The following is a 25386-nucleotide window of genomic DNA, read 5'->3' on the forward strand; positions in this document are numbered from 1 at the left end:
GGTTAAAGATGCTTTGTTTTACATCCAGCAAAAAGGATCATTAACACCTCAACTGCTTTTTCGTACCAAGCCTGTGGAAGGGCTGCTGCTGCTGTTGATAATCACGGTAACCCTCAGGGTAGCAGGGGCAAAGGGGTGGGTAATTCACCAGAAAATGGTATTCACTGATTTGGGTTATGTGCACCACTGCTCCTCTCCATTCGTGTGCTTAATTAAGAGCTGACTAGTATAAAATAAATGAAACTGCAATTCTTCACTGGAACTATCTGGGGAGCAACAGAAATTTTGCAGGAAGGGTATCTGCCAGAAAAACTGTGTTACTGTCTCCCCATTATATTTCTATTCATTCATTCATTTTTTGGCTGCGTTGGGTCTTCGTTGCTGCGCGTGGGCTTTCTCTAATTGCAGTGAGTGGGGGCTACTCTTCGTTGCGGTGCACGGGCTTCTCATTACCGTGGTTTCTCTTGTTGCGGAGCACGGGCTCTAGGCATGCAGGCTTCAGTAGTTGTGGCGTGTGGGCTCGGCAGTTGTGGCACACGGGCTTAGTTGCTCCTGGGCATGTGGGAACTCCCTGGACCAGAGATCCAACCCTTGTCCCCTGCACTGGCAGGCGGATTCTTAACCACTGCGCCACCAGGGAAGTCCTATATTTCTATTCTAGACTTTGTCTTAATGTCACATCTGATTCTTACAGGGCAAAGGCTTATGAGTCCAAGAGACATCATATTGAAATGGTGATATGGGAGAAGGAGGGGGAGTATAGTCTCATCTTCATTTTATCAAAGGAGAAATAAAGGTGAGGAGCTGTGACTAGGACAATACAGTTAGTCTAAGGCCTAACTTCAGTCACATCAGGGAAAACCACAGAAGGAATGCAGAGGTATAATTGGCTCAACCTGATGCACAGAATCATGTTTCACATCATTCAAGAGTTTCTGTACAAGTTTCTACAGTGACCAGCTGGCTGACTGCCTGAAAGTCATTTCCATTTGTTCAGTCCCTGGGGTGGAGAAAATGGAATTGCTTTCTTATAGTTCAATTAGGCAGATCTGGATGGAGGGAATTGAAATTAGTTCACAAAAGGTGCCCAAATCCACACCCTTTCAAAAATGCACAGAAAGTTAGAACAAGAAATTCAGGGCTCCAGATTTCTCAAACTAATGCTTCGTCACCTCCCTCTCCACCTCAAGATAATGGCCAGGACACTCTTTTGTTGACTAGCTAAGACAGGTGAAGAGAAATCCTTGGTGGGGTCTATAGTTCCGACAATCCTTTTGATTATACTTTCCCCACAAGCTTAAAAATAAAAAAACATGAACTCAAGGTTTATTTTAAATTACCAAAGTCCCTGAAGTAGAGGACTAGTTTATTTTTAGTATTAAAGTGATTAACAATAGTTCTCATTCTAACTTATCCATATTCAAACTCACCTGCTCAGAAAGTTGCAAACCCATACAGTTTCTAACAAGTCCCACTAACCATTAAGAAAGGACTTACAACAATAATAGTTATGTGCACAGGAAAAAACCAGAGTAGAAAATGCATCAGAGGTATCCAGAGAGAAAGACTTTCTGTGAGTGAAATAATATTTCATGTCCATTGTTCAGGAATGCTTCCGCTGGGAGCTGGGAAATCAAGATGAGAAAACTTTGGTATCCAAATTGGATGTCTGCGTTCTCTGCCATGCCTTTTTTGACTATTCTAAATTAGTTGGAGAAGGAGGCCTGAGGAGGAGGTAGAAATTCTCAACCTCTGATCAGTCGCCAGTCCCAGGGTTAGGACTGAGGACTGAGTACAAACTCACTCAAGGCCTGACCTTGAATGGCAGTGGGACAACCTGGAAAACTACTCACTTAGTACTCGAGTCAGGCCTCCTGTGAACAGCCAGGTCAGCTCCATCCCAGGGCCTTTATGCTGGAGACCCTTGGAAGAATGGGCATTTTAGTTGAGAGGCTGACACAGTTGGAATTATGTGACTTAAAAGGTACTAAAACCCACAAGGATGGAAGTAACAGCCCTTAACACTATGCTTCAGATAATCGACATGACTCCACCTATAGGGCAGCAGGACTAAGTAAATCCCTAATAATTCAGGTTAGGCAGGATCTTGGGTCATAACTCATAGTAGAAGCTTCTACTCTATAAAATCCATGTACAGTATAGATCCAAGAGGCTGGGACACTTAGAGAGTGTGGCACAACACATGGTCTTCAAAGATCTGCTTCTCTTTTGCTGGGAAGGCCTTGTCACAAATTGGACAATTCAAACTAAGGGTCTGCATGTGCTGCTCCAAGGTGTGATCAAACAAGTCATCAGGAAAGTCTGATTTGCAGGTGGGGCATTTCTTGATGGAGAGCTGGGAGGAAGAGCAAAGAGATCAGCCCGAATGTAAGCTATATGCAGCAGAGACTGTGTCTGACTTTCTACTATATCCTCAGCACCTAGCATCATGCTTGGCAGATGGTAGGTGATCAAGAAATAGAGGATGAATGAACAAATTCACATTTGGAGATACTCACTGGGGCATTCTCTAACCCCAGGATTGGAAGGACGTAATACTGCCTGGAAGGGGCACTGGACATACCTTGTTTGGCTACCTGCCTGGTTCATATCTCCTCCCTAGTCCTGCTACCAAACTCAATTCACAGGTGAAAATCTTCAGCGGAACACTGATGGATGAACTGTGTTTTCGTCTCCCCGCCCTAAAAGGCTCTCTCAGCTTTCGGCACTGACCAAATTGACCCTGCTGACTTGGATTATCACAGTGAACCAGCCTCCCTACGGTTCTCCCGTGAACTGGATGGAGCAGGAAGGGAAATCTTCTCAAAGATTTGCTGTGGGCAATCTCATGAATCAAATACTTACCAGGCTGGGGGCAGAACTTTCTTGGATACCTGAAGGTAATAAAAAAGATTTCATTCAATGAAATGCATCCTTAGAATACATTCTCCAGCTGTGTTCTAGCAGCTGTTTTTTGTAACCCTCATTTTTCCCCTTCTGATTCTTTAGCTCTCATATATACCATCTACTTTGATAGAGGGGATCTAGGTCAAGGATAGCGGGAAAAGAGGAAAGAATAATGAAGTGGCATTTTCAGTAGCCATTATATAATCAGAAAAAAACAATAAACCTATTTTCAGTGTGGAGAAAATGAGATTTTAATGAAAACAGTAACAATTTAACACGGAAATAGTCTGAGAATAGATTTTAAGACCAAATCCACACAGTCATTTTTTAAATGAAACATTTAAAAATATTTTTAAGGAAAAATAAACTTGTACCCCTGCCTGTTGCAAAGATCAGATTGTGACTGTTAAGAGAACAGGACTGGGCTTCCCTGGTGGCACAGTGGTTGAGAGTCCGCCTGCCGATGCAGGGGACACGGGTTCGTGCCCCGGTCTGGGAAGATCCCACATGCCACTGAGCGGCTGGGCCCGTGAGCCATGGCCACTGAGCCTGAGCTCCGCAATGGGAGAGGCCACAACAGTGAGAGGCCCGCGTACCGCAAACTGCTTTAAACTGTCGCAAAAAAGCAAATGAGGTCTCATATAGCTTTTGGTGACAAAAAAGGAGGAAAGTTCCCTGTTTGGCAAAGACATCTGACCCCGGGTCCTTCAATGACAAGACTGGTTGTCACCCCATTTCCTGTCCTCCGAACCACTCAGGAGTCTCTGTCGAGCACATCCCTGCTACCCTTGGTCAGGCCATGGGGGTGGCTGCCTAACAGCCCATGCTGGGTGGCACAGTCCGCCTCTCGTGCTTCCATTTCCAAATCTTAATTAGCTTCCTCAGCTTAAGATGTGTATATCTTCTACACAGAGACATTTCTCTGATTCATATATTTGGAATATAGCCACGGGACTCAATTTGTGTCTGCTGCCTTTAGGCGAATGATCTTATTTGTGTCTTCTAGATTCAGATTTATTTCTCAATTAACACTTCTTGCCTGGCAGTGTTTCTGTTGGGTACTCAGCTTCTGCCCAACAAGTCTTAACAATGAGGCTGGTCTTAATTAGCATTTCAGATAAAAAAAAAATTATTGGAGGAAAGGGATGCAAGCAGGGGCCTCCAGCTCGAATGGCAAAGTTGTCTTACCAGAATATGGGTTTCCATAGACAAGTCCTGGGTTTTGTCTTGCACCTCCTTGATTCGAAGCAGGCGCTTGATACGGCAAAGAGTCATAATTCAGACCCATGTAACTCAGCAGTGTGCTGTTCTCCATCTTCAAAAGCTAAGGATAGAGTATTTACAGAGACATGTTAAAAGACAACAACAAATTGCCACAAGGAACTGGCCAGGGATGCCCATTACAGGTAGTTCTCAATTAACAATGTGGCACTGGAGAAGCCCAAGAAATGATAAACCATAATTCTTCAAAAGGGGAAGCAGCAGCCTCAGTATTCCAAAGATCTGAGTTCTTAATATCTGAATTTAAATATGTATTGAATTTTGTTTAGAATGAATGCAAAAAGGAATTTTAAATCTTTAAATACACACCAACTGAAGGGGGTACAGAAGTTGTATGGATATGTGAGGGTGGTGGGAGCTATATTAAGATTGAAATTGTTACACATTATTGAGGGCAGAATGCTTTTCAGTCTCCTTCCTAGAACAATTTTCTTACATAGTGTGAATATTCATCTGATATAATTTTCCCTCTTCATGTTTTATCCCATTAAATGGATATGCCAACAGAGAGTGAGAGGGAGGAACAAAGAGAGGGAGGGAATGCGAGAGAGAGAAAGAATGTACGAGATCAAGCCACAAGGTTGACAGGCAACATTTAAAGTTCTTAGAAAAAAGAAAATCAGTAAATTTCCTCTTAACATCTTAAGAGGGTTTTACTATAGTTCTTAACAAAGCTTCCAAATATCAGATCTTTTTCTTCTTGCTGCAAGTTGTGTGCATTCTTCCTTCCCCATCTTCTGCACACCTTCCCCCACCCCCAGCCCACACCATCGACTATTTCAAAGTCACGGTACAGCTAACTAAATCAAGAGGGTGAGAATGGCAGGACCAGAAACAGACCCCAAAGTCTTTCTGCAAAATTGAAACACATTGGCATAAATGATATAATCAAAGGTAGAAATGATCACTTGAAGGCATAGCCCAGAAGGGTTATGGAGAGGGTAGAGATGGAGAATGGCTGGAGGTGTAGATCGGAGAAGCAGCCAGAATGCATGGACACCTGCTCTTTGATGCCAGCAAGCATGTGAGAATGACTTCAAGTTCAACCTTCTTATTTGCTGTCATCATCCTCAATCAATCAATAATAATGTGTTTAGCATACAGCAGAAAATAAATACTGGTTGGATGAAAGAATGAACTGATGAATGAATGAATGCATAGTATTTATTTGGGGCCTACCATGGGTCCAGCACTGGTACAGACCACCACTTCTGCTCCTGGTTTGGCAGCAGAGAAAAAGAAAAAAGTTGTGCTGAAGGAAAAGGGTCCCTCAGCTAGCACAAAAATGATGTAGGATATTACTCCCCACAGACAATACTTACAATAGCTGTGGAGTTAAAAGCAAAAATAATAAGTCAGATCTTCATCAAGGCTGTTCCTTTCAAGGTCACTACTGCCATGCCAAACAAGCTTCAGTTACAGAACAAAGAATGGGTTTTGCGGTAGATTAGGACACCAGATGAAATGTACTCTTTGTTTGGGAGCAACTGTCTCATGCAATGTCCCAGAAAGGGCTCTTTTGTTTAACTTTTTATGTTATCACCACATCTCTGGGCCACCCTGCTCCTTCCCTTAAAAAGTCTTTTACACACTTACATCATTTTCTTCTTCCATTCTCTCTTTCTCTTTCTGCAGAACATTATATATAATCTTGTTCTCACTCAGTCTTTTTGACAGGTCAAAGTTCTGGTCCTGTCAAAAAAAAAATTAGGATTAGGACCACCTATTGCAGTCTGGATCCAAGGTGGGGTAAAACAAGATCATAGAGGATCTGGCTCTCCAAAGTGGTGGGACTGAGGTGGTGGAGAAGGAAATGGGGGTAGGGAGGAGTGATACCATGGAGGTGATGCTGACTTACAGAAAAATGACTTAACAAAATGCCTGAAGGCTTGGGCTGGCATCAAGATGCCAGTTTCGTCTGGTTTAGCTGGGAGTAAGTGACCAAAGAGAGAAAAAGTTAGCTTGGGGGAAACCTCAAGACTGGCTTAACAGAATTAGGGATAAATTGAGCTCTTTTTAAACCTCACGCAACCATGGAAACAATCATCTTTGTCTTGAATAAACATCTCACCCAACACAGCGTGAAGCACTGAGTTAGGCTGGTGTGACTCCCTCCCAGTGTGAAGATAGGCACGTGGACTCAAGTTACACTGAGGAAGAAGGAACCCTGGAAGGCATTTATCCAAGGCTACAAGGAACCCAGACTGCAGTCCTGGGCTTCCCAGTATGATGGGTTCACCTGACTAGTTTCATGGAGCCAAAACTCACAGGCATGCTTCAGCACTTCCTGACACCTGCCTATATACACACACATGCGAATACCTCACAAAAACACTTTAAGCTAATCCTACCAGTTGTGGGTTTCTTTCCAAGATTTTTTATTTGAATGCTGGTGCCCAAACTGCCGTGCACTTCTAGCCGACCCTAAGGTAGTAATGCGAAAGGGGGCTACCCGATGACAGTGCTGACTGCAGGCCTCTGGCTCCCCACCCACACTGGCTCCTGCTGCCTCTTCTGGTCCTGGTTCACTTCCTCAAAAGGCAGAAATAAGAAAGCACTATCTGAGTCTGTACAGAAACCTGCTCAATGGTTATAAAAACCTTCCCTGAGACCCATGGCTGAGCTGGGGCCTCTATTTCTGGTGACCTCCAGGCTGGTTTCTGGCCCCATACTCCCTCTTTTTAGCAGAGGGTTTATTCTCCTTAATGAGGGTGTACAATCCTCTGGGCTTGGTCCAGGAGCCACAAACCTTCACACCCTTTGATTCCTGGGCCCCTCATCTCTGTCACCTACCCGTGTGGCAGCCCTGAGTTGCCTGATCTATTTGTGGAGCCGCTGACACTCTTTGCACTTCTCTAAGAAACAGGCTTTCCCGGCCTCTACCTTTGCCTTTAGGCGTTCCACCTCTTGTACTAGCTGCTCCTCCACTGCTGTTTTCTTGTTCTTGGGCTCCTGAAGCCTAAAATACATAGTCCTCAGAGTTAGGGGACTTTTGGATGCATAAGGAATAAAGAATTGCTATCAGACAGCTGGGGAGCCCCTGGATCTTTCAAAGTATTCCATGAAAACCAAGGAGGTTCAAACCTTTGAATGGCTGTAGGTTATTTAAAGCAGATTTCTTTGTTACATCAGAGGTCACAAACTCAAAAGTGCCAATAGGGGCCTTGCAAGTAATGGAACTGAATGAAGGAGTGGGATGCAACAAAACAGTGAGGACGGCAGCCACATGGGGAACACATGACCCATATAAAGGGTCAGCAGCTACTCAGCTCCAGATACTGCTACTGGGTGGGAGTGTCGGCTCATATGTTGCCAGAGCCTCTGATTTTTCAAGAAGCTGGAAATACAAATTTCTTTTAACGGGAAATGTTCCCATTTTTAAGTGTTGGTCACCAAATCAGTTTTTAAAAAAACACCATCTAGAACAAATAAAACATTCCTGTGAGCTATACTTAATCTGTGAGTTGATGATTTTCAAACTTTGTTGCATCTATTCTTTATTATATAAGCTAAAATACGCAGTATCTTATATACAGTAGGTACTCAATGATCAATTAGATAATGATTGAATGAATGAATGAATGATGCATAGAGGATATGAGTTACATTCCCAATAACTGGATATTCTCCACACATCAGGAGTTCTCATATCCTTACAACAGTTCAGAAAATGGAGCTTCTAGGCACCTGTGATCACCATGAAGCCTCGTTTCCAACAATATATTATAGGAAATTATTAGTCAATTAGGCTTTCATTACTATATTACATAGCTCAGAACAATTTATAATGATGATAATTGCTAACATTAATTATAACAAAATTTGTTTGACTACTATAATATCTTCTAATTGTAGAGCTCATTTTACAATCATTAATTTGTCTGCCCTGACAAAAACTCTTTAAGAAGGGAGTAGGGGTTATTCTGTGTGATTCCTAACCCAAGGCTCTATTTACTACAACGTCTCATGAAGTTTAACTTCCAATATTCCTTTTCACTTGTCACATATTAGAAATGCCCACCTCTCCTAAACAGTCTGTAAATGGCAGATTCTCTGTCCTTTTGGGTAGAGAGAAGAAAGTCCAGAGGTAAATGCTACTCTAATCTGTGTCAGTTATCCAGTCCATCCCCTGAAAATAGGCCCTATCCCTTCCTTTCTTTAGGCTCCCTCCCACATAGCCATCCAAAGACAGACATGCCGTTAACTCCTGTTGTTTCTTCGCTGCAGTAGTTTCTTTCTGCTTCATCTCCTCCACTGTCCGCTCGAGCTCCTTCCGGTGTTCCCTCTGCACAAAAACAGATTTCAGTACCACTGCTGGGAAAACACACGCACAGGCACGAGCACATGTGCGCACGCGCTGGGGAAAGGCCTGCTAAGCTAACGGGCGAGCAGGGTGCAGAGAGAAAAGCAAGTCTCCTCTTATTAGTTTCTGAGAAAAGCCGTTAGATACCTCATTTCAGATGGCTTCCCCTGAGACCTTTCCCGCAGCCAGTGACACCCAGGTATACGATAGAGCAAAGAAAGAACAATATATATATTTTTTCACAAATGCCTAAAAATATTTTGTTCCATGACTCTACCTGTTCACTTAAACTGAGAAAGAGCTGGCCATTTTCCTTTTTCAGGTCCTCCAACTGCTCTGCTTTATCTTGAACTCCCTGAACAAGCTTCTCTATTTCTTTCTCTTGAGTTGACAGCTGGGCCTAAAGCAAAAACAGTGAATACAACCAAAATAAAAAAGAAGGAAAACTAAGCAGGAACAGCTTTTAAATGTACAGTAACATAGAGAGATGTGTGTTCCCCAGCAACTCCCAGCTGCCAAATATCCCTAGGAACCTCTTCACTCTTCAGTTCTACCTTACACCTGAGAATCTAAGACTCAACCGAGTAAAATCTGACAAACCACCCTTTAAAGCCCCTCTTCAAGGCACAGCTTCCTAAAAAAGAGAGCAGTTCTGCTGCTACCTGCTTTACATTCCAGGCTTTTTAGTAAGATTTTGCTTGAAAAGATTCTGTAGCTAAAAGAAAAGTTAAAAAGGGTGTGGAGGGCCAAGAACGGAAAACACACACCCTGAAACTGTAGTGTGATGCTCTGAGAGATCCACCACTAGGCACTCGGTACAATGAGCTGTATCTTCCTGGGCCACCACAGTGGAGCGGTGGCAAGGCTAAGAAAATATACTTTGGCAAAGGTTTGGCATTACCTACCTGAAGCTGATCCACTCTGACTCCCATCTTCTCATTTTCTGAGGACATCTTCTGGTTTTGTTCTTTCAGCCTGTGGAAGTGGAGATGACTAAGTGAAAAAAAATACTGATTCTAGGTCAGCTCCCCCAGACCTTAAACGATTTAAGGCTGCCTTGGCCCTAAGCCTGCAGAGTTATTTTTAAACCCACTAGTCTCTTCTTCAGTCCTATTTTGGCTTCCTGACCTCAAACTGCAAGTGTTCAATACTTAACGTTAATACTTGAATTCAGGTCATTTGTCCTTACAATTCTGATACTAATTCTCTAACCTAGAATCAAAGAGCTCATGAATCAAAGAGTGAGAATCATACTTATCACTGTCATAACAGGAAGACTGTTCTAAAAATCTAACCTGACCCTGCCTAAGGGTGTCTATAATACAGCAGCTCCTCCCATTCAAGAGTCACACTCACTGAAGAAGCTCTGTCTCCCAACAGTCCTTCTGCTCTTTCATTGTCTGTTCCAATTTCTTATTGATGCTCTTGAGGGTTTCTAGCTCCTCCTGTAGGTTGAGACATCAAAGGGACTTAACATTTCTAAGACAGTGTTTAGCATCTCAGGCAGCCAACAAATATTTATTGAGCACTTATTATATGTCAGGCATATAGCATGACACAGCAGTGAATGAAATATCCAAGTAAAAGGATTTCTATATGAAAATGTTCTTAATATGTTCTTTCCATATTAAAAATACATCTATCTTAGGAGTTTGGGATTAACATTATACACACTACTATATATAAAATAAATAACCAACATGAACCTACTGTATAGCACAGAGAACTATACTCAATATTTTGTAATAACCTATATGGGAAAAATACCTGTACACCTGAAACTAACACAACATTGTAAATCAACTACAACTCAATTTAAAAAAGGAAGAAAAAATACATCTACCTAATTTCTCTTCTAGTGGAGCTTATATTTGTCCATTAATTCATTAAACAAATATTTAATGAGTGCCTATTACACACCAGACACTGTTCTGGCACTGCAGACACAGCAGTGGGCAAAATAAAGGTGCTTTTCTCCTAGAAACGTGCTGTCCAATTAATTCATGAGAGCCACATACATAATTTAAAAATTTTAGTAGCAACATTAAAAAAATTAAAAAGAAATAGATGAAATTATTTTCCTAATAGTATATGTACTTAATTCATTAAATGAAAATATCATTTCAATATGTAAACAATAAAAAGGAAATCTCTAATATACTAAAATCTGTGCCAGATATTAGTATAGGGGCGTGAGATCACAAGAAAAACAGGAAATGATTCTGATCTCCATCCTCCAAGTTCACCTTTAACCAGCAGCCATACCTGCTTCTTCTGGAGCCTAGCATGCATGTCTGCGTTCTGCTTCTGGAGGCTGACACAGCTGTCCTTCAGCTGCTTGTTTTCTCTGCAGAGCTCCTCGTTGTGTTGCTCAATCTCTTCCACCTCACCCTACGAAAGAACGTTCCATAAACTCATGTTTGGCCCTTTATAGCTTAATGGATATTCAAGTCCCTCTAGCAGAAAATTCCCATAGGCTGGGATGGTTAGGGTCTAGCTGATTCCCCCTCACTGTAGTGACATCTGTGTACCCCAAGTGGAAGCAGCCCCTCAGTATGTAGGGAAGGGGGGTAAGAGAGGTGTGTCTGTATAATTGCAGCATTGAGGCTGCCATTACCAAGAAAGAAAGATAAACAAAATTAAGGCCACAAAAAGTTAAAAGGTGGTAATGACAAAAGAATAGAGTTTTTTCTTGCAAACACTTAATATTGTTTGTCTCTCCTCTCAGACTTAGCTCCTTGAGACCGGGACAGGGTTTTAATTGATTCTTCACCACATCCCTAGTGCCTACCAGAGTGTTGGATGGAAGTAGGTATCCTGTTAAATAACTGAGTAAGCAAATGAATCTGAGAGATACAAAGAAGAAAATCTGGTGTGTCTCTCCTCAAAGGAACTTATAAAATTTACTATGGTGATAAGATGTGCAGATGACAAAAATTAAGTAACTGGGAAAGTTAAATAACTGAATGTCAACTGACTTACAGAAGGTTTAGAGAAAGGAGAAATCACTTATTGTTATGATTCTTGTTAACATTCCTAAGTTATTCCCTTAGGAATGGTGGGTTTGAATGGGTACTGTATAAAATTTTCCCAACAGTTATCTGTTAGACATTCAATAAAGGCTTACTGACTAAAATTCTACCCTATCCTGGAATTGCTACTCTTAGCGGCAGGAAGGGACTGAGATGAGATGCTTACAGACCTGAGTGGTAACAACCAGGATGTCCTCCTCATTTTCTGGACAGAACTGGAAAGGGATACTTGCCCCCCGGACCACACCATCCTGATCCACATAGCAGAACTGGTAATACTCATCATCCTTGGGCAGGTAATAAGCTGAAAACAGAACATGATTTTTAATCCAAAATAAGGTCTATTCAGAAAACTAAAAATTTGGAAGTCTTTTTTTTTTTTTTTAATTTTTTTGCGGTACGCGGGCCTCTCACCGTTGTGACCTCTCCCGTCGCGGAGCACAGGCTCCGGACGCGCAGGCCCAGCGGCCATGGCCCACGGGCCCAGCCGCTCCGCAGCATGCGGGATCCTCCCGGACCGGGGCACGAACCCGCGTCCCCTGCATCGGCAGGCGGACTCTCAACCACTGCGCCACCAGGGAAGCCCGGAAGTCTTTTATCTACCCAGAAAGCTCAAGCTCAAGGGAATTAATTAGTCTTGGCTGCTAGCTGTCTTCTACCTTTGATCCAGTATTTTTCTCACCTTTGAATTGAACCTCCTGCTGTTTGGGAGATTTGCTGTTTAGGTCAACGGGCAAAGTAACCCACATGAAGGTGTAGTACTCACGGGTTGTCTTCCATCCCACCTGCAATGACAAGAGGCTCTTGTTCAGCATCTGAAAGTGCTCAGGTTTGGGCCATGTCTTCTTAAAATGCACTTTTTGTTATGTTGATTTTACAATAGAGTAAGTTCATTATGATAAGATCTACCCACAATGGAATAAATCTTGTTTTTTGACTTATGATAACTATATATACAATTAAAAACTGGTATGCACACACACAGTCTAAATTACTTGTCTTAGAAGGAAACAAAAACTGGCCATTCAACACCCAGGACAAGAGTTCCAAATATTGTATCTCCAAGTCAGACATAGAACTGAGAGTGATTGGGAAAAAAGTTGTGGGATTGTGAACCTTGATACTGCTATTTTCCTACAACAGTGTTCCTGGAACTTCTTAATCAAAAAGCACTTCTGATCTGCCCTCTCCACTGGTTCATCCTCTCCTGTGTCCAATTCAGTCTTGTCACCTATACCAACCCGGTTATATCACTGCGTTTAAAAGTGCATTTTACTTTTTTATTTTTAAATTTAATTTAATTTTTATTTTATTATTTATTTATTTATTTTTGCAGTACGCGGGCCTCTCACTGTTGTGGCCTCTCCCGTTGTGGAGCACAGGCTCCGGACGCGCAGGCTCAGCGGCCATGGCTCATGGGCCCGGCCGCTCTGCGGCATGTGGGATCTTCCCGGACCGGGGCACGAACCCGTGTCTCCTGCATTGGCAGGCGGAATCTCAACCACTGCGCCACCAGGGAAGCCCCTAAAAGTGCATTTTAAAAATAATGTGTGTGTTGGGGTTGGATGCAAGAGTGTCTTAGACTATGAGGTACCAGATAACTGAGCCCAATCGGTAGAGTTTTCTTTCTTCAGTGTTTTTCTTAATGCATATGTTTAATGAAGGCTTTCTGGTGATAAAGATAACAACAACAATCTGGTAGTCATAAAGGCCCCTTCTAGGTATGGAATGCAGTAAGTCATAAGATATAAGGATACTGTAAAATATGCCTCAGAGCAGAAAGCTGGCTAAGTGGAAAATATTCTCATTAAATGTGAAGAGGGGTAAAAGACGGCTCAAATCCTATCTGGAAGATAAGAGTATACCGGAGAATAGAAAAGGAGCCATTGTGTCTTCAAGGCGAGAATACTCAGCAAATAAGCAAAATTACATTTATTGCCATATTGTGACCCTGCCTGAGCCCAGTGGGAAGAAAAAGAACTAAAAATAAATTCCATGTTCATATACTAAGGAATCAGAGCAGGGATGAAAAGGCTGTAAGTGCATCACACATACTAGGGCATGTTTTAGTGTCTCATTAACACCCACGCCATTGCTGTAAGCACCTCTAGGCCACTGAAACCTGTGGAGGTACAGGAAGCAGGAATTTTATGGAGTCTTCATTCACATCCTAGAGTTTCTTAATGCACTGTGACCAAAATATCATCTAGGAAGGCCTAAGAATTACTGCTGCCTTGGAACAAGGAAGCAACTTCTAGCCACCTGCAATTTCTGTCCTTGGCTCTTCCATCTGAGCAGTCCTAGTCGCAGCCTGCCTCTTGTGCTATGACATTTCCCCTCCCCGGAACCTTGGAACATCGCATAAATGCCCGGGTAAAGGAGAGTATGGAGCACAGGGCTCTACATTGAAGGAAGAAAAGCTAACTCCCATCCACTTTAGGCTTTATCACTGGTGGTAGCTTTCACTCTATGGAGAAGATGTAGCATATTGCACGTGCAGAAACATTTTGTGAGTGCCTACTTGGTGCTGGGAACCAGTGCTGTTAGGGCAGATGAGGAGTTGAGGGGTATGATTAAGACTACACTGCAAGAACACCAGGAGCACTTTAGAAGTGAGCTAGGAAGTACACAACTTTACAGTCAGCCCTTAATTCTCCAACTGACCATCTGTTGTTCAAAGGAATTCAGCAGAAAAGAGGAAGAAAAGCAGAGGTTTGGGAGTCAAACAAACTTGCTTCACCGCTAGGAGACCTTGGGAAGGTCACCATCTTGAGTACATTCACTTTATTCATCTGTGCACAAGCAATACTACTACTTACCTCAGGGGGCTGCTGTGCTGTAAGGATTAAATTAGAAAACACACACACACACACACACACACACACACACACCTCATCAAAGACCTAGCACATCATATGTTCTCAAAAAGTTTGTGTTCTCTCTTTATTAGTCTTAAACTTTGCTTGCACACTTTAAGGTAGGTGTTCAAATCAACAGCTTTGTGGACAATGAACATCAGAGGCCATTCTCTGGGTTAACCACAATTTCCTTATTGTGGTACACAATACCTCTGAAATGAATGAAGTATAGATGCATTTAAAAACAATGCTTTTAAACATTTGTTTTTAAAAAGAATAACACTTTCGGGACTTCCCTGGTGGTACAGTGGTTAAGAATACACCTGCTGGGCTTCCCTGGTGGCGCAATGGTTGAGAATCTGCCTGCCAATGCAGCGGACATGGGTTCGAACCCTGGTCTGGGAAGATCCCACAGGCTGCGGAGCAACTAGGCCCGTGAGCCACAACTACTGAGCCTGCACGTCTGGAGCCTGTGCTCCACAACAAGAGAGGCCGCGATAGTGAGAGGCCTGTACACCGCGATGAAGAGTGGCCCCCGCTCGCCGCAACTAGAGAAACCCTTGCACAGAAACGAAGACCCAACACAGCCAAAAATAAATTAATTAATTAAAATAAATAAATAAATAAAAAATAAATAAAAAGCATAAGACTCTCATCTGGTTTAGAGTGAAGTCCTCACTGGAAGTTGCTCCGGCTGTCCCTCCGGTTGTCCACTACCCCCACCTCTAAACACCAGCCTTGTTACCTCCAGCTTCCATCGTTCTATCACTTAGCTTGGAATTCCAAACAATTAAGGAAAAGGAATTCGATGAGGAAATGTGAATTAGCATCAGCTCCTACACAGTGCACTCAAGAACGATGTCTGATTTTAGGATGAACAGCATTGGTAATCAAGCACATGACATACTGAGGTGTCAAAACAAAGGTCACTTATGTTGGGACTCAGCAGTGTAAGTTACTTACGTTTGACCTTTATCTCTGTCTCTGTAAATAGGACGATCTGTCATTATGGTGTGTGAGTAAGTGAATGAGTGAGAGTGTGTATGTATGTGTGTGTTTGTGTGTGAGGGGATGTCAGAGACAGAGATACAGAGGGGGAAAGAAGAGGAGCTAGAGAGTAAGTTGACTATAATAAAAAGTACCATTTCTGTACTTGAACTGACAGGGCGATTAGACACTGGAAGAGGAAACCGAGGGAACTCATAAACTTTCCGTTCTTGGAAATCTTCACAAAGAAGCAAGACACGCTTACTCAGGAACAAAATTCTTGGATGCAAGATATAGGACAAGGTAAATTTTCAACATCCTTTCCATATTTGTAATACTTATATTAAAACAAATTAAACACTGTACTAAGTAAGCAAGTGATGTTTAAATTCACAGAAATTATATAAGGGGCCACCTACCCCAGTCAAGTCATAGATGAATATTTCAAAATAGGATAATTTAAAAAACATTTACATTTGGTCTTTGAAAGTGTAATAAAACTTGTGGATTGTATGATTTGCTATCTTATTTTAGCTTAAGACTGAAATTAAAATTTGAGTCCTACAGCACATGCTGGTGTGTGTAGGGAGAAGTGCTAGGGAGCTTAGTTTAGGATTTTAACATTGGCCACACATATATGCAAAATGCTTATAATACAGAGACAGACACACACTCAGGTAACTAAGATGCACCTCCAGTTCCCAGTCACTCGGTACTAAATTAACCACTTACTCTAAAGATGCCAATCCAATCCTTTCGACGGGGAATGAAATGCTGGGTGAGGGTGTAATAGCATGTGATGTCCCCTCCAGGGACGTAGAACTTCTCCACACTGTTAAAGATGACCTGAGAGAAATGACAATGGTCCAGCAAGACAGCTGATGTGGGGGGATCTTCTATTGTCTCTTCCATGGTAGGGGTCCTGTTATGAGATATGGGATAGAATAAGGCTCAAAAAGGGTTGTCTGAAATGCTGGAAATTTCTGGGCTCTCACCCAGGGAACATTCAGCTCGGGGCAAGTCAGTTAAAGCAAAACCCTGACAAGTATTGAGATCACACAACTTGCTTTCGGTTTCACTATGAGCCACTTTGCATTCATAACTTCCTGTGCTGTAAGAATTTTCTGAGTCTCTGTGACCTCTTCACCACAGGCACCACCACCCTCACATACCCTTGTTCTCTGCTCACATCTAGTTTGCTCCCCTTCCTCTAAATGCCTTAAGTAAGGCAGCCTAAAGGTTCCTGAGCTGGGAACTGTTAAGACTTAGATTCTAGATTTTTCATTCCAACAAGCCCTGTGACTTTTGGAATGTCAATTTCTCTAGATTTCAGCTTCTCTATTCAATTTCATTTATCCTGTAATTATCGGGTCCTTCTATATATTAAGGCACTCTGCTAGGAGCTGGGGATGGGTGCAGAAAGAAAGAGGGATGAGAGAAGGAGATTATTTGACATGCAGTGGTGACGAGCATGGGTTCAGAAATCAAAATGTTGGAGTTCAAATTCCAGCTTCATCACCTATTAAATGCATGCCCCTGGGTAATTTACTTAACTCGACTCTGCGCATGGTTCCTCATCTGTAAAATGGGGCTAATAACATCTACCTCATTCTTTCTTTTTGTGAGCATTAATTGAAACACAGGCATACCTCGGAGACATTGCAAGTTCAGTTCCAGGCCATCTCAATAAAGCACATACCTCAATAAAGCAAGTCACACAGTTTTTTTGGTTTCCCAGTGCGTATGAAAGTTATGTTTACACTATACTGTAGTCTATTAAGTGTGCAGTAGCATTATGTCTAAAAAAATGTACATACGTTAATTAAAAAATACTTTATTGCTAAAAAATGCCAAAAACTTCCATAAGTAACATCAAAGACCACTGATCACAGAGCACCGTAACAAATATAATAATAATGAAAAAGTCTGAAATATTGTGAGAACTATCAAAATGTGACACAGAGACATGAAGTGAGCAAATGCAGTTAGAAAAATGGCGCCAACAGACTTGCTCAAGGTAGGGTTGCCACAAACTTTCAATTTTGTAAAAAAAAATAGTATCTGTGGGCTTCCCTGGTGGCGCAGAGGTTGAGAGTCCGCCTGCCGATGCACGGGACACAGGTTTGTGCCCCGGTCCGGGAAGATCCCACATGCCGCAGAGTGGCTGGCCTTGTGAGCCGTGGCCGCTGAGCCTGCGCGTCCGGAGCCTGTGCTCCGCAACGGGAGAGGCCACAACGGTGAGAGGCCCGCGTACCGCAAAAAAAAAAAAAAAAAAAAAAAAAAAAGAAAAAATAGCATCTGTGAAGCAGATAGGTATGCCTACAATGTACAGTGTCTAGTCCTTAAATCAGTACCTGCCATAGAGTAGGCAATTCACACAAAGTAAAGGCTGAGTGACAGAATAAAGCACTTGCACAAAGTCTGGATAAAGAGAGGGTTTAACAGATGTTAGTGACTATTACGTTTGTGTTTTTTTTTCTTTTCTGTCAGTCTTTGCCCTCAAAAGAGTCCCAATCCGATATGGAGGTTAGATGAGAATTTAAGTGACTGCCAAATAGGTATAAGTGCAAAACGCTCTTGGGTTCAAAAGAGAGAGAGATGAAACTGATTAGGAAAATTAAGAAAAGCTTCGAGGAGTAGAATCCTAGATAAGCCCTCAAGGAAGATTAGAATTCTGACAAATGTGTTTGGGGGTGAGGAAATTCCAGATGAATGAAGCAGCATGCATAAAAGCAAAGAAACGGAAAAATGCAGCCCATGGAGGACAGCAAGCAAGTTTGGATTCCTATCTATAAAATGGGGATAGTAAGCTGTATTTCACCTTTCTAGGTCATAGTACGGATAAAATGTGATCAAGGATGGGAACTACTGGGGAGATAAGAACAATACACAAAAGAAACAAAGTCTTTTGAATTGCTGGGACCTGATACTTCCTGCCCCTCAAAAGCCACATGCCCTGTCTTCTAAATGCATTTAGTGAGTCTATGTTTCTCAACCCAGAGTTCTACTGGGAAATGAAAACAATACTGCAGCTCTACACAGCAGATGAAGAAAGAGCTGTACATTTGCAAATACTACTACATGGTATCTTACAAATTCAGCTGTTAGAACGTGTTGGAAGATTGTACACAAACACACACACACACCTTAAAAAAATAGTAAGTACAATAACCAAAAAAACACAGTAGCTCTTCTAGCTCTGCCCCACCCCACTTATTTCCTGGTTTTATTTTGAACTCTAAGCAAACAGGCCTCCTTTTCCAGCTCCCCCAGAAGTCAATTTTTTCAGAGAAGGTAAGAGGACTTTGAGGCACTGAACTGTCTGTTCTCGAGACTGAGCTAAGGAACTAAGAAATGTACTAGCTTTCTGGTTTGTGACACAGTTTGGCCACATCCTCAACCTCAAACCTCAGATCGGTTTTTTTTTTTTTTCCTTGCGTTATGCGGGCCTCTCACTGTTGTGGCCTCTCCCATTTGCGGAGCACAGGCTCCGGACGCGCAGGCTCAGTGGCCATGGCTCACGGGCCCAGCCGCTCCGCGGCATGTGGGATCTTCCCGAAACGGGGCACGAACCCGCGTCTCCTGCATCGGCAGGCGGACTCTCAAGCACTGCGCCACCAGGGAAGCCCCTCAGATCGGTTTTTCTAAGGAAGAAAGAGGTCACATTCCAGTCTAGGCCAGTACTTGTTCCTCATGATAAGCCGTTGACTACTGATCTGTTGGATGCTGTGGGAGGTTGGGCAGGGAGGTTTCTCAGCTCACAGACCCCTGTCTTTCCTAGTGGTCTTCAGTCACACTGAGGCCAGCATAGCCCCTGTGTTCTAAGCCTGGAGCACCATGTATCTGAGCATGTGACTTAATCCGTCCTTTACTGTGAATCATGAGAACACTCAGGTAAGAGTGAATTCAGGGCCTGTCTCTCAATTAACCTAAATACCATCATACTCCCTGTTCTTTTCCTTCATAACACTATCACCACTATATATACAACAAAACACCTAGCCCATAGCAATCACTTATTGCTATGTACTCATAGTACTTACTCATTGAATAAATGAATGAATAAGATACATATGCAATTCATCAAAAAGTGAAAGGAAGGGGCTTTGTAGGTAAACAATGGTGTGAATGATGGCGGGGCTAATTATTATCTCTAGCCCTGCTCTTAATTTGTTGGGTACCTTTGGAGAAGCTGCTGTTTCTCAGCTTTCTCTTTTCTAAAATAGGGTGAGGAGGGAGTTCCCTGGTTGCCTAGCGGCTAGGATTCTGGGCTTTCACTGCTGTGGTTCGGGTTCAACCTCTGGTTGGGGAACTGAGAACCTGAAAGAATCTCACTGAAGAAAGGACAGCATACATACACAAAATGACATGAAAGAGCTCATATTCTGAGGCTTGAGTGTACAGCCAATGGAAACTTTATCTCTTGTCATTCATCTGAAAACCTAACATCTGTCTGGAAAAGTCAACAACCTTGGTTCTTTGCTTATCAAAAATGTAAGAGACTCCATGAAGTTTCCCATTTCAGAGATCTCATCACATTCCCAGAAGGACTCAGGGGGCACCCAATGGCACTCTGGGTGTTTGGAACTCAATCATCCTTGAAATAAAAAACTCTTCTGCCAAGACTGCAGAAGGGTTTGAGGAGGTAGAGTGAAGAAAAATAGTGGCTTTTCTGCTTCTTACCAAAGCAGACGACTTTTAGAAAAGGCCATGGGTAAACCTAGAGCATAACCATGTCAATCTGAACTGGGTCAGTGAGGAGGTATCTCATTCAACTTTTCCTGGAAGGAAGCTATCTACAGATTTTTAAGGTCAGTGATCCTTAAAGCTTATCCTCCCTCCCAGCGATAAAATTCCCTGGGAGAAATGGGCTCCAACAATGGTTTGGGAAATTGTCTTTCTGACAAAGCAGTCTAGAAATGACTGTTTGTGGCGGGGGCGGGCAGGAAGGATGCGGAAGGAAAATTAGAATGATTTAAGCATCAGCTCCCCTCTTTTAACCACTCTTCCCACTATAGAACCTGTCCACCATCCACTTCTAATTCTGGCAATATCCACAGAGACAAGGAAGAGAGAAGAAATACAAAAAGAGCAAATGTTAAATTTAGAAACCTAGAGTCATTAAAAAGCAGCGGGATGAATTAGGCTCCCTAGAAGTCATGGAATGGTATTCCACTTAATTCCTTACTCCTACCCTCAAATCAAAGACTGGCCATATAACGAGTGACCAGGGAAAACAAATAGAAAAATTTAAAAACAAACCATCAGGGCTTCCCTGGTGGCGCAGTGGTTGAGAGTCTGCCTGCCGATGCGGGGGATGCGGGTTCGTGCCCCGGTCCGGAAAGATCCCACATGCCGCGGAGCGGCTGGGCCCGTGAGCCATGGCCGCTGAGCCTGTGCGTCCGGAGCCTGTGCTCCACAACGGGAGAGGCCACAACAGTGAGAGGCCCGCATACCGCAAAAAAAACCAAAACCAAAAACAGAAAACAAACCATCAAACATGGGAAAATAATGCAGAGATTCCACAAAATGTCAGAGGCACTTTACTTGGACTCTGACACAGTTGTTACCTTTTCTTTTTTTCCAGCTCAGTTTCCAAAATGATTAGGGTCCTCAGAGGAGGCAGGCAATAATAGGCAATATATCTTAAAATGAGTCTCCTGAACTGGCTCCTGGCTTCTAAGAAAACCTGACACATTTTCATCTAATGAGCTTCTCAAGTCTAATACAGTACTCCCAGGACTGTTCCATGAGGGCATAGATTCTCTTATATTCTCCTAAAGGAACAAAAGGCCAGTTCTACTCCTGCTCTTTCTTAATGAATCTGTAAACTACGCTGATACGCTTTTTAGCAGAAAAATTGAAAAATGTTAAGCTTTCTGTCGTTTTTATTTTTTTAAGCTTTCTGGTTTAGGTTCTAACAGTGCAAATATTCAACCAAATCAACTCATCAATTTTCCTAAAGATTTTTCCTCATGTGTGCTGAACCACAAAGAATAACCTTATAAAACGACAGCAACAAAAACTAAAGTTCTAGCACAAAGAATGCCCAACATTTTTACATTAGCCTTTTATACCAGTGGGCACATGTTTCAAGAGAAGTGAAGACTATAGGTAAGTTTCTCTGGATCAGTTCACAGAAGGAAACCAAATGAATCCACAGCCGAGAGAGAAATGCCAATCAGTTCTTCATTTGGGAACAGTAAAAACAAAAATAAGTAAAAAATAAACACACATTCAACCTAATTCCTTCATTCTTCTGCTTACTTAAGTTTCTAAACTACTAGCAATTAGCAAAATGGATGAACTGATTTGAGTTCCACTCCCCCTGGCCCTGGAATAGATGCTTCCACAAAACTACCCTTTAGAGAACACTGACAATAGATATTATGGATGTGTAGATGGCCCTGAGACGGGGAGAAAAAGCACAGACACATAGTCACTGGTACTCAAATTATGAGAGCCACTTGCTCTAATCCAAATTTTCCAAGTTCTTTCCAGTTCCTTACCTAAAATATTTCCAGTGCCTTAAGTAAATTTTGTACCCCTAGGAGACTTTTAATACCTAATTCAGTAACAACTGTTTGGATTAGTTGCCCGGCTTATTCTAAGCAGCCTTCATCCCACATACCACAACACCACAGTGCCAACAGTACTAGGGAAGAACAGAAAAACTGTTCTGGGCAACCAGGAGAAACTGCGAAAAGCTCAAAGCTGTGGACTAAATCTCCATTTTATTCCATTTTACTTTACTGAGATTTTATACTTTTTCTGTGAAAAGGGTGATTCTGCTAATGCTTGAAGTGACCTGGGTAGTGACAGTGTTTGAAGTGTAGTAGAAAGGGGACTAAGCTAGGAGACAAGGGACCTGGGTTCCTGTCTTAGTTCTGCCACTAACTAGCTCTGAGATCTTGGCCAAGTCACACTACCTCTTTTTAGGCCTCAGTTTCCTCATCTGTAAAACACATGGATCAGGCAAGAAAATCTCTAAGGAACTTTCCAGCTATAATGATGATCCCAAGTGAAGGAAAAAGGAAATGAAAGAGTTTAACTGTCTTTTCATCTACGAAAATGAGAAAGCATGGTATTATATTAATAAGCACAGTCAAAAATTTTAAAGAGCCCTATTTGTACTATCTGACTCCAAAGACCACATGACTTGTTAGTGTTACGTAACTCTTACTACCTTTCTTAGGGTCCTTTCCACTCCACAGCTGTCATTTCTGCAAAAGGGTAGAGTTTCAAACAGAGGCCCTCTGAAAGTATCTGTGAAAGTGACTCACCTGGATATTCCTTAATCATGTGCTCTACATAATCTACAAAGACCTATTGTATTAAAAGTCTTTTGCTTTTAACAGTTTTTGCAATAGTGCAGATGTTATAATACATAGCTTTTGTATTCTACTCAGCTCCAACCATGGCCACTTGTTGGCTTACATCAGAAGCAAAGAATCCAAGTGATAGAAAAAAAGTTTAAATGTCCAGGAGGGGTTGAAATCACAATAGAGTGGGAACATTAGCCCCAAACTAAATTGGGTCGGGGGGAAAGATGGGGGGGGATGGTGGGGAGGGAGGGGCTACCGGAGATCAACGGTAAAGAAGCAGGTCACCGCACCCCAAGTGCTCTTTCTTCTCGGTCGTCTAGAACATCTCCAATTACAAACGGCCTCAACTGAAGGAAGGGGGCTTGAGGGATCAAGACTGGGAAATTGAGGCCCAAAGAGAAAGTAACTTGCCTAGGGTGAAAGGGCAAGGTCCGCCCTCGGCCACAGCCACCAATGACGTCAAGCACGGGGATTAAGGAACCAGCACGACCTCGGCCGGAGAGGCGGGGGCATGACGCCGTGACTTCAAGACCCTCACTCGGGTCGGAGGGTTCCTTCTGCCCCAGGAGCCGCCCACCCGGCCCCGGGCACTGAAGCCCTGCCCTCCTCGGGGAGAAAACAGCCCTCAACCCTCCAAGGCCGCGGAGCGGCTCCAGGGGCCCCATGACGCCACTCTCACGGTCACCCTAGAAAGATGGAAGGAGGTTAAAACCGAAACCAGCCGCACCACTGCCCGCCCATGGCCCTTTCTCAGGACTGGATGTGTGAAGTCGGGGAACCCAAGGGCCCAACTGTCCCTAATTGCCCACCTTCATTCCAGGTACTCACCAAGAGCTGCAGCCAGCGGCGGCGCCACAGCAACAGGGCGGGGAAAGGGATAGGGGCGGGGCTGAAAACCCAGGGCAGAGCGGTCCCGTCTGACCCCGCCCGCTACGTCGTAACGGTCAGCAAGCCCCGCCCTCACCGCGGTGCTTCTGGGGACTTGTAGTGTTTAGGTGACTGGGCCCCAGGGTTGCTCCGCAGCCCTGTATGGTTTTCCCCAGTCCGGAGCAAAGATCACATCCCAAGGAGCCTACTTCTTTCACTAGAAAGAGCCATTTTCCTTCTTTAAAAAAAATTTTTTTTTTTCTTTTAGACCTGAGTGAAAGCTCCGTACATTTGAAGGGCCATTGAGAGGTCATCTTCATTTTTCTCCGGCTCCACGTAATACTTGACTAAGAGTCTTATAGATGAGCATCTCTTTGTCATTTAATCATGCCTCCCACTTGCCCCTAAAGGAGACCCAGCAACCTCCCTGGGTAGCCCAGTTTGTGTTTCATCATTACCCCTCCAGAAAGAAATGATTCTTTAGTGTTAACTCTGTTAATGTAGTGCTCTTCCTAATCGGAGTAAGAATAAACTCAGCAAGAATCCTGCTAAGTCAGTTTAGAGAAAATTCCCCACCCTTGATATCTGATCAAACCCTGGCCTGCCTTCAGCAAGAATCCTGTAAGTAGGTTTAGCAACAATTCCCCCACCCTTGATGTCTCCTCTTAGTAATTTTCTATCCACTTGTCCTTATTGTATTTGGAGTTTAGTGCAATCTCTCCCCCCTATTGCAGTAGTCCTGGTTAAAGTCTCTTTTACTGTTTTATCAAGTGTCAGGATAATTATTTCTTTTTTAAAAAAATTATTTATTTTATTTATTTTTATTTTTGGCTGCATTGGGTCTTCATTGCTGCACACGGGCTTTCTCTAGTTGCAGCGAGTGGTGGCTACTCTTTGTTGCAGTGCGCGGGCTTCTCATTGTGGTGGCTTCCCTTGTTGCGGAGCACGGGCTCTAGGCGCAGGATTCAGTAGTTGTGGCTCACGGGATCTAGAGCACAGGCTCAGTAGTTATGGTGCATGGGCTTAGTTGTTCTGTGGAATGTGGGATCTTCCCAGACCAGGGCTCGAAGCCGTGTCCTCTGCATTGGCAGGCGTATACTTAACCACTGCGCCACCAGGGAAGCCCAGGATAATTATTTCTTAACACTGAACATGCTGTCTATGGAAGGTTAAATTCAGAAGTGCCCCTTCTCCAAGGAGTAGCATCTGTCTAAATCTAGAGAGAAAGTTTTCCATGTCATCTAACCAGGGATTTATGCCCCTGAAGCCACTTGAGGTTTCAGGCAGGAGAATGAGCATTCTTAATCCTGCCTTCTCACAAGACTGGTGGCACTCAACTGAGATGAAAGGATGGTGGGAAATGATGAGTAAACCTGGGAGTGGGGTTTCTACTGAAAGTTCAGATCACCTTCTGAGTTACCAAAATACTCTTCCATTTAAAACTCTTATCTACAGGGGTGACCTTAGAATCTTGGATATATTTCCATTAATTTTACTTATTAGCTTTCTTAAAAGCACTGAGAACTGACACCTCCTACACACACACAGCTTACTGTCTATGTTAATATGACAACTATTAACACTCTTGCCTGTAAGTTAAAAATGCAAATAACTCCATTGTTCATTTTAAGAACTTCCTAAAAGAACCATCAGCTTTTCAATAGGAAGTATCATTTGACAATTCTGTACACTCCAAGACTCTTAGAACTGCTGGCCTCAAAATCCTTGCTGTGCCCTCCAATCCTAAACTATTATATCTTGATCCTTGCCCAATTCTAATCAACTCCTGTGCCCCGCCCACCTGCATTGAAAGATTCTCCCCACCC

The 25386-nt window shown here is 43.0% G+C and overlaps 1 protein-coding gene across 4 annotated transcripts; it reads right to left on the reverse strand.

Annotated features, from left to right (window-relative positions):
* Positions 1-1325: 1325 nt before the first annotated feature.
* On the reverse strand, positions 1326-23554 carry CALCOCO2 (calcium binding and coiled-coil domain 2). Of its 4 annotated transcripts, none has more exons than XM_007465098.1 (13): positions 23522-23554; positions 16101-16290; positions 12206-12308; positions 11694-11827; positions 10757-10882; positions 9848-9936; positions 9397-9466; positions 8769-8891; positions 8387-8473; positions 5785-5880; positions 4096-4231; positions 2866-2894; positions 1326-2356 (listed from the first exon to the last, which is right to left on the reverse strand). In XM_007465098.1, exons 2-13 carry the CDS (start codon positions 16278-16280, stop codon positions 2183-2185), a joined length of 1347 nt encoding a protein of 448 aa, XP_007465160.1. In that variant the 5' UTR covers positions 16281-16290; positions 23522-23554; the 3' UTR covers positions 1326-2182. The 4 variants fall into 4 exon arrangements, with proteins under 4 accessions (XP_007465160.1, XP_007465162.1, XP_007465161.1 ...); XM_007465097.1 differs by lacking the exon at positions 23522-23554 and adding an exon at positions 14045-14107 and having other exon boundaries at positions 2183-2356; positions 16101-16280; XM_007465100.1 differs by lacking the exon at positions 16101-16290 and having other exon boundaries at positions 1997-2356.
* Positions 23555-25386: the final 1832 nt, after the last annotated feature.

The sequence above is a fragment of the Lipotes vexillifer genome, unplaced genomic scaffold, assembly GCF_000442215.2.
Source record: "Lipotes vexillifer unplaced genomic scaffold, Lipotes_vexillifer_v1.1 scaffold591, whole genome shotgun sequence".
NCBI classification, from domain to species: domain Eukaryota; kingdom Metazoa; phylum Chordata; class Mammalia; order Artiodactyla; family Lipotidae; genus Lipotes; species Lipotes vexillifer.